Here is a 13,244-nt window from a genome sequence, read left to right as displayed (position 1 = left end):
ATTTCAGCTATTGTCAGTAATTCTACCAAAATGGTAATGCTGTGTTGAATATCAGTACCAAAAGATATTTATCTTTGGTTTATAGGTTTTAAAAATAATGTAATTTTATTACACACAACAGGAAAATGTATGAAATTTCTATTTTTAAAGTTTTAATTATACATGAAACATAGACTTATTTTAAGGCAGAAAATAATCAGGGAGGAAAGAAGGTGGAAAATGCTTTGGTAAGTCCTCTTGCCAGCCTGGCTTTCGCTTCCTCTATCATTCAGTTTGCATTTTCAGGTCTAGACATACATAGACACATAGCTCTGTGTGCACAGCGCTCACAGTGCGATCTACACATTCCTAACATAAATACCTTTATGGCAGCATAGATTTGAATCAGCTCTTATGAATTAATTTGGACTTCCTTAGATGCTGATCCATGCAGACAGACAGAGCTAAGTTCTTCTCATGGCTACATAGCATTCCTTCCACAGGTTGATTCAGATCCCCAGTGGTCACTGATGTTTGATTATTTTGGTTTCTAATTTTGTACCATTACAAACACATTGGCATTTTATAGTTTTTTCTTTTATCTTTTCTGCTGATGGAAACTAATTTGATGATGTCAGTGTTCTTATCTTCAAAAGCAATGCTATTAAACATATATATACCTTTAATGTAACATGGGAAGGAAAGAATAATAATTTATTCTGCTGTCCAGTTTCCCCAGCCTTGGCAGCTGAGGACGTGCCCTTGAAGTATATAAATAGTTTCTCTGAGCCCCCAACATGTCTGAAATTACATGTTTATGGGGATTTTCTCTTTGGGTAAAATTCATAGCTGTGCAACTGGAAGGTGTTCACCCTGACATCCACCCATATTGTACATTCAAAAACTCATGGCATAGCATGTATGTGTGCACATTCATGTTTGTGTGTGTGTGCTGCACAATTATAAGTGTACTTGAGTGTGGTGGAAAGGTGTGAAAGTGGGTTGAGTAGAAAGACAGACATACAAGAGACTGGGAAGATGGCTCAGTGGGTAGAATACTTAGGAATGAGGGCTGGGTGTGGATTTCCAGCACTCGTGCAAATGGCAAGTAGATGTTTGTCACAATATCTATATCTGAGGTATGAGAAGATGGGGAAAATCTTGGAAAAGCTGGATAGGTAGATAAGAGATCTTCCTTATTAAATAAGGTGAAGAGAGATGTAGAAAAACATGAACATGGTGACATCACCCTGGGCTCCATCTGTATGTGTGGGCATGCACACATGTGTACATACATACACACACACACACACACACACACACACACACACACATCCACATACTTCCAAGTACACATACCTATTCATATGCACACTATAATACATACATGCAAGCATACATTCATATCCATATGCTCATACATACAAGCATATACATATATTCATATGTATACTATAATACATACATACATACATATAAATGTAAACAAAGAAATCAAATGTTATTCCATCAGCCATGCAATTATATATGTATTTATTTTAAAGGAAGTGTAATTGATTAATTTCCCATCCAAGGAATGAAAACTGACTCTATAGGAATTTTAAGCACAAGTCAAAGCCCATTCAAAATGGCTGGTATTTCTGTAACACTGTGTGTTATGTAAGATGTTTCAAAGACTCTGCACCTAAGTGAAGGCCCTGGAAAGATAGCATCATCATCTGTCTTTCAAAAAAAGGTCATGAGTAGTGAATGGAGCCTCTTCTTTCACACTGAAGTATTGCCATTATGCCTAGAATTTTCTTCAAATTATAGTTGAATACAATTTGAAAAAATAAAGGTCCTTAAAATCTTTAGGAGGGTGTGGGTTTTGTCAGAGACAGTGGTAGTGAAGCTTTGTGTCATTGTGACGCAAATGCCTGGCATAAAGAAAAAGGTGTGCTTTAACCAGTAATTTCTAAGGGCCCCTGCAGGAGCCCATGGCTCCTCCGTGGGCTCTGAACTGTGTGAGAGCATCAGGATGGTTGGATGTGCAACAGAGACCACTCCTCTTCTGGTAAACAGGAGGCTGAGATGTAGACTGGACCCAAGAACCATGAGTATCCTTCACAGACATACTCCTTCAGGTCAACTTTTAAAGAGCCTGCATTTTCGACCCGTCCCTCCAATGCCATCATGTAGTGAATCCCTCAGGAGGATAATACCTTAGCTATGACTGATCTAATCACTTCCCAGCCTCATCATCTGATGAGCAGGCCCTTGACACATAAGCCATTTGGGAGCATTTTATATTCAAACCATCACAGAGAATAAAATGTTGGTACCTATGAAGCCATACTAGAATAAGAGAGTAATCGTTTTGCGATTCCCTCCTTACATGTATGATTTATAAAACATAGAAATAATACCTTTCCCAAAGTTATAAGTCGTCAAACGTTGAAGCCAATCTTCAAGTTTTGTAATAAAAAATTAGTTGCCAATGTCACGTTCCTGAGTTTCTTCAGTTATGCATACAATTGAGGTTTCAATGGTTTCGGGATCTCTATGATGCCAGGACTGGTCCTAATGTAACGAGAAAGTGACATAGAAGCCTGTGGAGGGGGATCTGCTACAGAAGGCTGTGGCTGACATCAGTGTGGAGGATATGAGAGGTAGTCCAAAGATGTTCTAATATTATAAAAGACAATAGAAGGAGAAGTAGAAGTTTTTGTAAATTACACTTGTCAGAAAGCTCCTCAAAAAGGGAATTAGTGTCTTTTTCCCCCTCCCCCTCTCCCATTTCTTCTAAAATCATGTCTGTGGCTAGATAGGGAGAGGGTAGAAGAAGGGGGCTCTGTACATTGGATAACAAGTTGAGAACTGGATTTGAAGGGATTTTCTAGAAGTTGGCAAAGCATGGCTGTTAGATAGGATTTGTGTTTCCTTAGAAATTTTTACAAAGCTGGAATTGGGCAAAAATACCCAATCATGAAGATAGGAAGTCTTTGCTTCTGGTGTGAGCTCTGTTAGTGGCTGCTGACATGTGTCCAAGCTACTCAGAGTCTCCCTGCATGACTCTGTGCAGTGGGAAACGGACAGTCATTGGACCCAACACCCTAGGTAACTGGGATCTTCCGAGGAAGAAAAGTTCCACTATGGTGCAAGATAGAAACAGTGGCCTTGGTTTGACTGACTGCTTGTGGAGCAAGAATCTATGATTCCACAGAAGCCTCAACCTTAAAGGGCAATCACGTTCATTCTTTCTGACCAGGTTATAGGAGCAAAGATTCAGATGTTAAAGGAGCTGCCAAGCAAGGGAGAAATAGAGAAAACATGTCCGAGAAGTTCAGTCTTGCTTTTGCTTTACTTAGAATATTTGATTGTTTATGTATTTGGTTTTTTTTACTTCCTTTTAAAATTTGTTTATTCTTTTTTTAAATATGTTTATTCTTTGATAGTCTCATTCATGCATTTGGTAAATTTCAGTCACCTACATCCTTATTCCTCTTAGCCTTGCCCAACCCCATTCTTCTCCCAAGTGTCCCACCATATGTCCCACGCCCTTGCCTTTTGTTTTTGGTTTCCTTTGGTTTGAGGCCACACTGCCAAGGCCACTTGTTTGGGTATAAGGGTAGAGCTGCCTACTGGAGCCAGAGTAACTTAACAGTAGCTTCAACAGTGAAGACCACGACTTCCTCTGCTTACTATAAGTTCCCATGAGTGCAGGTCCATGAGTGCCACAGCCCTGTCATACCCACAATGCAGCATCTCACAGCTAACATCTTCAAGCTTCCTTCTGTTTATCATCTATCTCTACCACTGAACTCCCTCCTAAGCTTTGTTATTACTTTTCATTTGGAAACAGGTCTTGCATAAGCTGCCCACCCTGACCTTGAACTCATTGTTGGCTATAATCATGTTAGGCTTTGAACTTGAGATTTTTTTCCTGCCTCGGGCTCCCAAACATTTAGAATGACAGACCTGGCTGAAAATCAGTCTAAAACATTTATCTTTGATGTGTTTACTAGGTGAAACAAGAGATTTCTCTCTGGGTACACAGAACAGTACAGTTTGATGACAGAGGGCCACAGTTGGGAGTTTTGGCTGGCTGTTATTGTCTGAACATTTACCTCTGGTCACCTGTAATAAAGCTATCTGAAGGGATTCCAATCATAAAGTTGCCATTTTTTCCAATCTTTCATGAGAACCAGAAATCCTACACTTTAGGTGAAATCTATATGTTGGCTATGAATGCATGTTGTTGTTAACAGAAACAACAATAACAACAAAAACAAAAAGCCCACGCAGTGACTCAAAATATATAAGAACACAACACATGTGCCCAATGTATGAGTAACTGCTTTGCTGTTTTGGATGTTGCCTCCTGCTCCATTTGATCTACGAGGTCCCTGTTTAGAATATATGCAGGTCATTTTCTAAAGTTTTATTACAGTCACTAGAGCAAGGCTTATACACCAGGGATCTTGTCCAGCATTTTTCTGAGGCAGACTAGCACATAAGCTTGGACAAGCTACATTTCGGGGAGGTGGGGAGTCTGATTAGCTGCAGCTCCCTGACTGCTGAGCTCAGAGGGGTAAAGCTCCAGGAGGCTGCCAGGGATTTGCTCCATTGCCTTGTTGGATGGGACCCTGGGAGGCTGGGAGTGGTAGACTTTATCTGCTTTTCTCTCTTTTGTAAGCCTCATTGTTTGGCTTAATGTCCCTGATGAAAATCTCAGAGTTTGCGAAGCCTGGGGACATACATAAACTGTCTCAGAAATTAAAATTGGAATCATTTTGTCCATTCTCCTGACAGTGCCAGCCTTGTACTTCCAGCAAGGTTATCCCAGGGGTCTCTTCCAGGTACAAGAAGGAGCCACAGAAAGGATAAGTCCATTTGCGTGTGATTTGCATACATTTACATAAGTCTTCTTGAAGTCTGTGAGTCTGAGCAATTCTGCTCTGAGGTGACTTTCAAGGGCAATTTTCATTGTCTTCACTGGAAGATGGCAGTCCTTAACAGATCCTTCATTGCATGTAGAACCTTTGACTTCTGGAGGGCAGAAGGAGACCAAATCCTAGCCAGAGGGAAATGAGACTATTTAAAAGACCATATGAAAAGCTCTTTGTACCTTTTGATTTCTTTAGAGTAAGACTAAGTCCATGTGTATGGAATATTGAGTGTTTATCATGTGCATTAAGTGCCTGGGACTCTGCTTGACAGTGTTGCCTTGATTTACTTTCAGTTTACATATGAGAGAAGGAGAGAGAAAACGAATAAGAAGAGAAAGAAATGAAGAGAGGGGAAGAAAAGGAAAGGAAAGAGAAAATAGTTTTAGGTACTGTTAGTAGCTATGCAGAAAATGTAACTGGAAAATGAATCAATGAGTGTCCATTGATTCATGAGGCAGGAGAATGACCTTGAGTATCATGTTTTGGAAAGGCATTGGAGACCCAGATAATACCAGGACACTTGGAATAGTGTTTCCAAGAGTTCTCCAGGCAAGGCCAGAAAAATCTCTGCATGTTGAGTTAGCCTTGGTGGTTTTTAGATGTAAAAGACCAACACCCTGTATCTTGGAGAGGTGGGGACAGTGGTGCAAAGTGAATGGACCTGCTTAGACCATGTGGTCTTCTAGTCCAAGGCAAAGAGTCTGTGTCTCTCCTGAGTCCAGAAAGAAGATACAGAAAGTTTGAGTATCTGTAAGGAGCAGGTGATTTTTGCATACTTCTTGGTCATTGTGAATAGAATGGATGGAGAGGAATGGAGATAAATGGGATCTTTGATCTTCCATTGCTTAGATATTGATTTTTAGCTGTGTACATGTGTGTGCATGTGAGAGGGTGTTCATGAGTGTGGGTGTATAGATTAAGTGCATACAAGTGTAGATGCTTGCAGAGGGCAGAAAAGGAAGTCAGATTACCCTGGGGCTGGAGGTCTAGGAGTTTGTGATCTACCCAACATAGGTGCTGGGGCCTGAGCTTCATTACTCTGAGTAGTACTTGAGCTATCTCTCTAGCCACAGGGGTGCCTTTTAATTATTGTTTATGTTGCTTTGCTATGACTCTAGTCTGGCAAGAAACAGATTGTAAAGAAGGAAGGCACGCTCCCAAGTTTAATGAATGGACTACCTGAGATAGGAAGATAAGGTAGTAACTCCTGGGCGGCATTTTAAGTGAGTCGATTGTTAGAAGTGTCATTGGCTGACAGGGAAGACTAGAAAATGATCAAGGTTCAAGGGTGAAGGGAAAAGTGAAGGTAGCGTCTAGTGCAAGCATAATATCCAAAAAGACACTCAAGCTCCCTGTCTGGGAGTGGGTAGCCTTGTTTAGAAGAAAAGGTCAGAGATAATAAGGGATATAGCACAGCTATTGAGACCTTAATGGAGGATGACTTAATCAGAATTTCAAGTTGTGGATGGTCAACCTCTCCAACATGAAGTACCTCAAGGTCTGAGACCAAGCATGCCCCTGCCTCCAGCTAGGCCCAACTTCTCAAAGGCAATTCAATGTCTTAAAACAGCACCGCCTGCTAGAGGCCAGATGCTCAGACAGAGAACGACACAGGGAACGAGTCTCATCCAAGGCAGAACAGCGCCTAGATAGGAGCCATTTCTGTTTATCAGGTCCATTTATTGAAAAACTTTGGTATTTAGCCCTTGGTCTGAGAAACATGGGCCCACAGGATGGAGTTCCCTTAGAAAAATGGCATAGTTGGCATATATGAATCATTAAATCTAAACCCATCACATCATAAACTGAGTATGGCTTCCCAAACCTATAATCTCAGTATTTCAGAGTAGGAAACAGGAAGACCCAAAGTTCAAAGCCATCTTAAGTTACATAAGAAATTCAAGTCCAGCCCAAGCTTCATAAGATTCATAGGGTACCCAAGACCCTGTCTCAAAACCCACTTTACTACTGAAATTTCCACAGGGATTTACAAGAAATATCAGAGCGTATGCATTCTTATGTTATGAAATACTTCAAGCCCCCCACCCCCCCCAAAAAAAAAGGAAAAGGAAAAATTTTTTAAAAAATCCAACAGGTCTTTGATGTGCTTTTTAGCTTATGGTTGTTTGTGTGCTTTTGTCTATATTGAACATTTCTAAGAAGCCAGAGTTCATATTTAAGGCATCTTTCTACCAATAACTACTTAGAAAACTGGAGACCAGTGTTAATGTTATAGAGAGGTGGTTTGAAAGTTACCTTCAGTATTTAGCACTGCTAAAGGTTTTTAGGCTTCTTGGTTGCATTGAAATGTATTCCATGCCAGCTCTCTAGGGGCTAAACTAACAGTGCCTCTGCTATTCACAAAGCACACAGCAGAGAATTGGAATTCTGTACTCTCTAGAGGTCATGATCAGGAACACTAATCGTCAGAGTACGTTCCCTCAAAGAGTCCTGTTTATGCAAGCTTTTAAATATCTATGACTTTAACACAGGCACCATGAGATGGATTATCCAGCAATGTTATATGAAATAAGACAAAAGCTGAAATTGTGATAGTGGATTTACGGATGTGATTGAAAATAAATCCTGTCCTTTTCACAAGGTTCACCTGTAGCCGGCCAGTGGCTCTTCATTCCATTCCCCTGCAATAGCAGCAAACCAAAACCACAGACCCCAGAGTCTGCAAGCGATGTAGTGCATGTTCAACTTTCATAGCCTCAGAGTTTCCAAACACAAACTAGCACACCCTCTCAGTCTGTTTTTACTGTGGTGACCTGAAGGGAGAGAAGTTCCTGACTCAAATGTGATGTAATCCTTCTGTGCTTATTTTAAGGCTGGAAATTAAATCCAGTTGTGGGCGCGGTCTACAGCCCCGACTTCTATGCAGGTAAGGAACTTTGCTTTGCACGCCGAAGTGTTGCTTGGTCTTTTCTAAATGTGCTTTGCCTGTCCCTCAATCATGAGTTTTGCAGCTCAGTCCAAACCAGGAACTGTACCCTCTCATGTTCTCAATGATTTCTTTGGACAAAACCAAGAGTGTTTTATACTTTTCAGTAACTGAAGGAGAGTCACTGGTGACCTTGTGAAGTAAGCGCGGACTCTGCTCCTGGTGACATTTCACATGGATTTGCCCTAGGAAAGCATTGGAACTATGTACATTGGATAGATGGGTGGTGGCTCATACCCAATTTAATGCAGTTCCCACCCATAAACTACACATTTCTATTGTAGTTGCTTTCCTTTCCTAAAGCAGAGCCTTGAGTCCATCACTTCAACAATGTGTAAACTGTGAGTTTCCAAGATAGAGCTCATGTAAAAGTTAGGAAGAAAAAAATAACTTACGTCTTTCCCCATGAATCAGTTTGGCTTAGCAAGTCTATTCCTCTCCACTTCTCTCCATGCATATGCCTCTCTCCTCACCTCTTCCCTGCCTGAGTATCAAGTACTGTTTAGAAGAAATAATACTGACTCAGACAACTCAGTGAGAAAATCAGGGGTGGGGGGGATCTAGAAGTGTCCACGGCTATGAGCCTTTCCTTTGATAGCGTTAGCCTGCCAGTGCACCTGAGACCTTATCATCAATGCTGTCTTGAAAGCCTATTACCTCATGGGTGTGAGAAATGAACCTTCCTATGCCATGCCTCTTTTGAAGCATTTAAAATTGGTGAACAGTTGATCTGAGCCACTTGCTTACTGGTGGAGTTAAATCTCAGTTTGTTTCTTCCATTTGTCCAACTCCTATCCTTTTTCTAAGATCCTGGGGGATGTGAAAGGAAGAGAATCACTACTCTAACACACTAACCAAACTAAAAAGGAAATGCAGGATAAATCTGGGAAGGGGCCAGAAGCAGATAAAATTTGTATTTCAACTCTACAGTGCTTGTGAATCCTCTTCCTGTGCAAATATAGATGAAGTCTAGGGCTCGCAGCACCACACAAGCAGGGTTGATCACTCTTATAGGGGAGGGCACATTTGGCACTAAGACTTTTAAACAATTATACTGTGCACCAACCTCCTCAGATGACACAGGGGAGAGTAAGGAACATGGAAGATGAACCAGACAGCCCAAGTTTTTGCCAGATGTGTGACTCTGGACAAGTCATGGAACCCCTCTGTGCTTCCGTTTCCCAAATAGGGGTTATGGTAGCATTGAGTACACAGGAGCTCATTAAAATATAGGGAAGGGCCACATGAAGCCTTGACTACACATTCAGCACCATAGAAATGTTTGTTAAGTAAAAATGAGCAAGTTGATATATTTAACCCTAGTCTCAGGATTCGAGGCAGACATGTTATATCAGCTGACCCTAATGAGCTCCGAACAACCTCCGATTGTTTTCATAACTTGAGATAGGGCTTGCCTGTGCTATCTGTGGCATGTCTCCTGGAGGTATTAATGTCTGGGCTTAGAAGCATGGCCATATGTGCAGGAGCAAGATGGGGTACCTTGTGTTCAAAGCTGAGGATATACAAAATCTCCCAGAAAGAACAGTGAAGATCTGGCTTCCATACACCTGCAGAGACAGTCACAAATCTACATCAAGCAATGGCAGCTTCTCTAGACCCGTGAGTGTTTGTGGTATGTTCCTGTGTTTGGGAGAATACTCTTCCTGATGGTCATCCTTGCCTCAACTCATTAAGATAGCATCAACAATCTTCTCTATTTGGGATGCTTTCCCAGAGTGCATGCCTTCTGACTGTGAAAAACACAGAAGCGGGCTTAGACTGACTTACACATGCAAGCATTAAAGGATCCGCACCCCTTCAGTAGCATCGGAGCGTTAGTTGAAACTTCCTCAGGAGCCAGCCTCAGCACAGAGGCATCCAGGAGAAAGAAGGAGAGGAAGTTTGGAGGGGTAATTTGTATTCAGTATTTTCTGTGGGCTGACACTTTTCTAAGCACTTCTCATATACAGATGTATTAAAACCTTGTGGCAGTTTTGCAAATTAAAACACAAAGCTATGAGAAGGGTATATGCTTCCCTTAGGGTTTCACCAAAGTAATGGGGGTTCTGATCAATCCCCAAGGCTTAGATCTTTATAAGTGGATTCCATGGTTTCATTGTATTTTATAAATATTAATTCTTTATTTATGTGTCTCTGTGTGGCGTTCATTCCACTGTCTTAAGTCCAAACGAGGAAAGTGCAAAAGAAACCACCTGATCATTCTGGGTTGTTCTAGCCCCACCACCACCACATTCAGGTATATGAATTAGTCGTGTGAGAACAGCCATGAAGAAACCTAAGCAGCAAATGATATCTATGAGAATTTTTTTCTCCAATAAAAATCATTTGTTCGTTAAAGCAAGAAACCTGGCATGGAAACACATGCTCTTGGGAGGCTGAGACAAGAGCGTCTCTTTGAGTCTGAGGCCGGGATGGATTAAAAATTGAAACCCTGATTTTTAAAAACACAGCAAAAATAGAAGGCCCAGGCATGAGTTAAGTTGGCAAGTATGAATTCTAGGCATGATGACCTACACAAGTGTGATGTCTGGGCATGACGACTCATGTCTTCTTCTACACACCCATGACTAGGAATTTACGAAGCAGTCTAAACGTCTCTTGCTATAAAATAGACTGGCTTTCTCTTGCAATTTGAAGGGTGCCTCCCATCTGAGGGGAAGGAAAATCTTGCCACTGGCTCTCTTTGGATATTTCATAGGTTATCCCTATGTATGGCAGCGATGGAAAGCCAGACTCATTAGTCATTTCTCAGTCTAAGATCTGTTCATGACAGATTTCATGACACTCCCCTCACATAATTATTGATTTTCCTTGAGCTTACGCAGAAAGAACCACCCAGCCTCCAATTGTCTCTCAAAATGGGGCATGGAAAGTTCACAGATTTTGTAAATTAAAATCAATATTTTCAATCTCTCCTAAAGGTAATTTTCCTAATTTAGTGGACTTTCCCCTAACATTTATTTTCTCTTTTAATTATAAAATGGCAAGTTATTGATTTTCCTATAGAACCTTCTGGTGCCCCCCAGTGCATTTTTATTGCTGATGTCGGATGGGGGTGGGGAGGGAGGGAGCACTTCTTAATGAAGACCTTTAATTACTAGCCGAACAGTATTAATTTGCTTTGATAGATTATGACATTTGCATGCACATACACACACATCCTGGGAAGCATTTAGAAAGCTGTTTTAAAAGGTTTTTTTTTTTTGTTATTTTAGGCTTTTTTTTTCTTGTGGTTTCTCCTCCAGTCATACTTACGATGAAGTGTTTTAAATTTTTATTGAATACCAGTGTGGTAAGCAAATATACATAAATCTGCATATTCTAGGAACAGATATAAATCTTCTCCAAAGACAGGTGGGTATTATCATATAGCACTAAGCAGTATTGATTATTTCCCCAAGTCTAATTATCTTCAGACCCTATGAGGTTCATTCTTAAGACAAATGATTGATAAGTCAATTAAAGCACAGATAGGTCTTGAAGATTTTGACCAATATGTATGGCCCCAGCATCTTGGTGTTTAAATAAAATTTGGGGTGCTAATAGAAATAGGGTAGCTGTGGGTATCTGCTCTCATTAGTATGCCTCAAGTTACTGGGTGCAATTAGAAAGGACGGGTCTAAGCACTGGAATAAAGAAGCTGTGTTAATGGGGTTGGGGATTTAGCTCAGTGGTAGAGTGCTTACCTAGGAAGCGCAAGGCCCTGGGTTCGGTCCCCAGCTCCGAAAAAAAGAAAAACAAAAAAGAAGGTGCGTTAAAAGATTCTTAACATACCCCTGTCCATAAAGAGACATTTTTCCCATTTCTAATAAGACATTTTGAGATTGGGGAAGATAACTCAGCTGGGAAGGTGGTTGGTGTGCAAGTATGAGGCCCTGAGTGCAATTCCCAGAACCCAAGTTAAAATACGAGGCGTTCTGGCACATGCTTGGTGAAGAAGACAAAGATGGATTCCTGGGGCCTTAAAGCCATTCAGTCTGGCCTACCTCTCAAGACCCATTCCCCAGTCTCAAAATAAAACAAGGTTGATAGTTCCTGAGGAACAGCTCTTGAGGTTATCCTATTACCTTTACATGTACACACATGTATACCAACATACACACATGTGCAAAAATCCCTCACCAACTTTAATGAAAATATAGTGTTTTTTACAGATGATATCTATCTAATAAAACCGTTGATTCAATATACCTTTAATCTTCATAATAAGTGGAGCAAAATAAATAAAACAACAGAAGATTATTCAGAGCTGTCTTGGTGGTACTGACAAATGGGAGGATTCCGATCTTCAATTGCCAGCAAGATCGGCAGCACAGGGCTTCACCACACTGTATATCATACCAGCCAACTCATTTCAGAGATTAAATATTCCATCAGTGGTCTAGAAGGTGGCAGAGCTTAACAAGATTCCGAAGATGTAGCACTGGAACACACATAACTCACTCCCATGGTTCAGGAACACCCAGCCTGCAAAGGAAAATTGCAATTTAGTTACATTACTCCAGGAGTCACAATCAATAGACAACGGAAAGGAGCTTCTACTGAAATGCAGATCAAAGATAGGGTTGTGTCCGTAAAGGGTAGTAGAAGAAGGCCGTGCTGGACTGCAAAGTCCCATGTGACAATTGATCAGGTCTTCAGGTAAGCTGATCCCAAGGTCACAGGTAGGATCAGGTACAGTAACAAAGGCAGGAGAACTTCCCAGGCTCTAAGGTAAGATAGAAATCTCAGGGATTAGTGTGATTGCTAAAGTCACCTCCATTGCCTATGTCCATATCAGGGAGCCTGGCCCTGGGCCACATTGCACAAGAGCAGGTGATAGGATAGCAGATTGAGATCTCAGTGTGAAGTTTTAAAACAAAGAGTAGGGATATAGCACTCTGTGATTGCTTGTCTTGAAAGGGCAGCTGTATTTGACCTTGGATTATCTGTACAAATGTGTTGGTTTTCTATGAGCTTTTGGTCACTGTGAACTATGATTTATCTCAGAACTGTGTCAGAGGAAGGCAGCATGAACCCCCTTTCCCATCTGTCTTCCCACTTGCCCTTTATGGAGTCCAGCACATTTGATAGGATGACCTTTCATATACTTTCTCGTGAGTCTCTCTCTCCAGTTTTCTCCTGTACTCTGATCATGTTAACATCTGCAGAATGGAAGATTATTCAAAAGCCACGGTGTGGTGGTTACTATTAATTGTCTACTGGCCTGGGACACTGGCCTCAGGGCATGCCTGGGAGGGTGTGGAGATTGGGTGTGATAGAGTGATTATGGTGAAAAGAAGACAGATTACAACCTTCCGTGGGTTGAGGTCCTGTACAGGATAAAAGGGAGAACGCAGACAGCAGAAGTGTTCATCGCTCCTTGCTGG

General features: G+C 41.2%; 1 protein-coding gene across 50 annotated transcripts in view; it reads left to right on the top strand.

Annotated features, from left to right (window-relative positions):
* Rbfox1 (RNA binding fox-1 homolog 1) overlaps nucleotides 1-13,244 on the top strand; it is a 2,095,840-nt gene that overhangs the window by 1,984,056 nt on the left and 98,540 nt on the right. For all 50 annotated transcript variants that reach the window (XM_039085817.2, XM_017597207.3, XM_017597209.3 and 47 more), the window contains one exon: nucleotides 7,741-7,794. In XM_039085817.2, coding sequence (XP_038941745.1) covers nucleotides 7,741-7,794 — 54 coding nt within the window. The remainder of the gene's footprint in view (nucleotides 1-7,740; nucleotides 7,795-13,244) is intronic.

This window comes from Rattus norvegicus, chromosome 10 (genome assembly GCF_036323735.1).
Source record: "Rattus norvegicus strain BN/NHsdMcwi chromosome 10, GRCr8, whole genome shotgun sequence".
NCBI lineage: Eukaryota > Metazoa > Chordata > Mammalia > Rodentia > Muridae > Rattus > Rattus norvegicus.
Note: the sequence above shows the minus strand (reverse complement) of the source record. Positions and strands in the feature narration are given on the sequence as shown.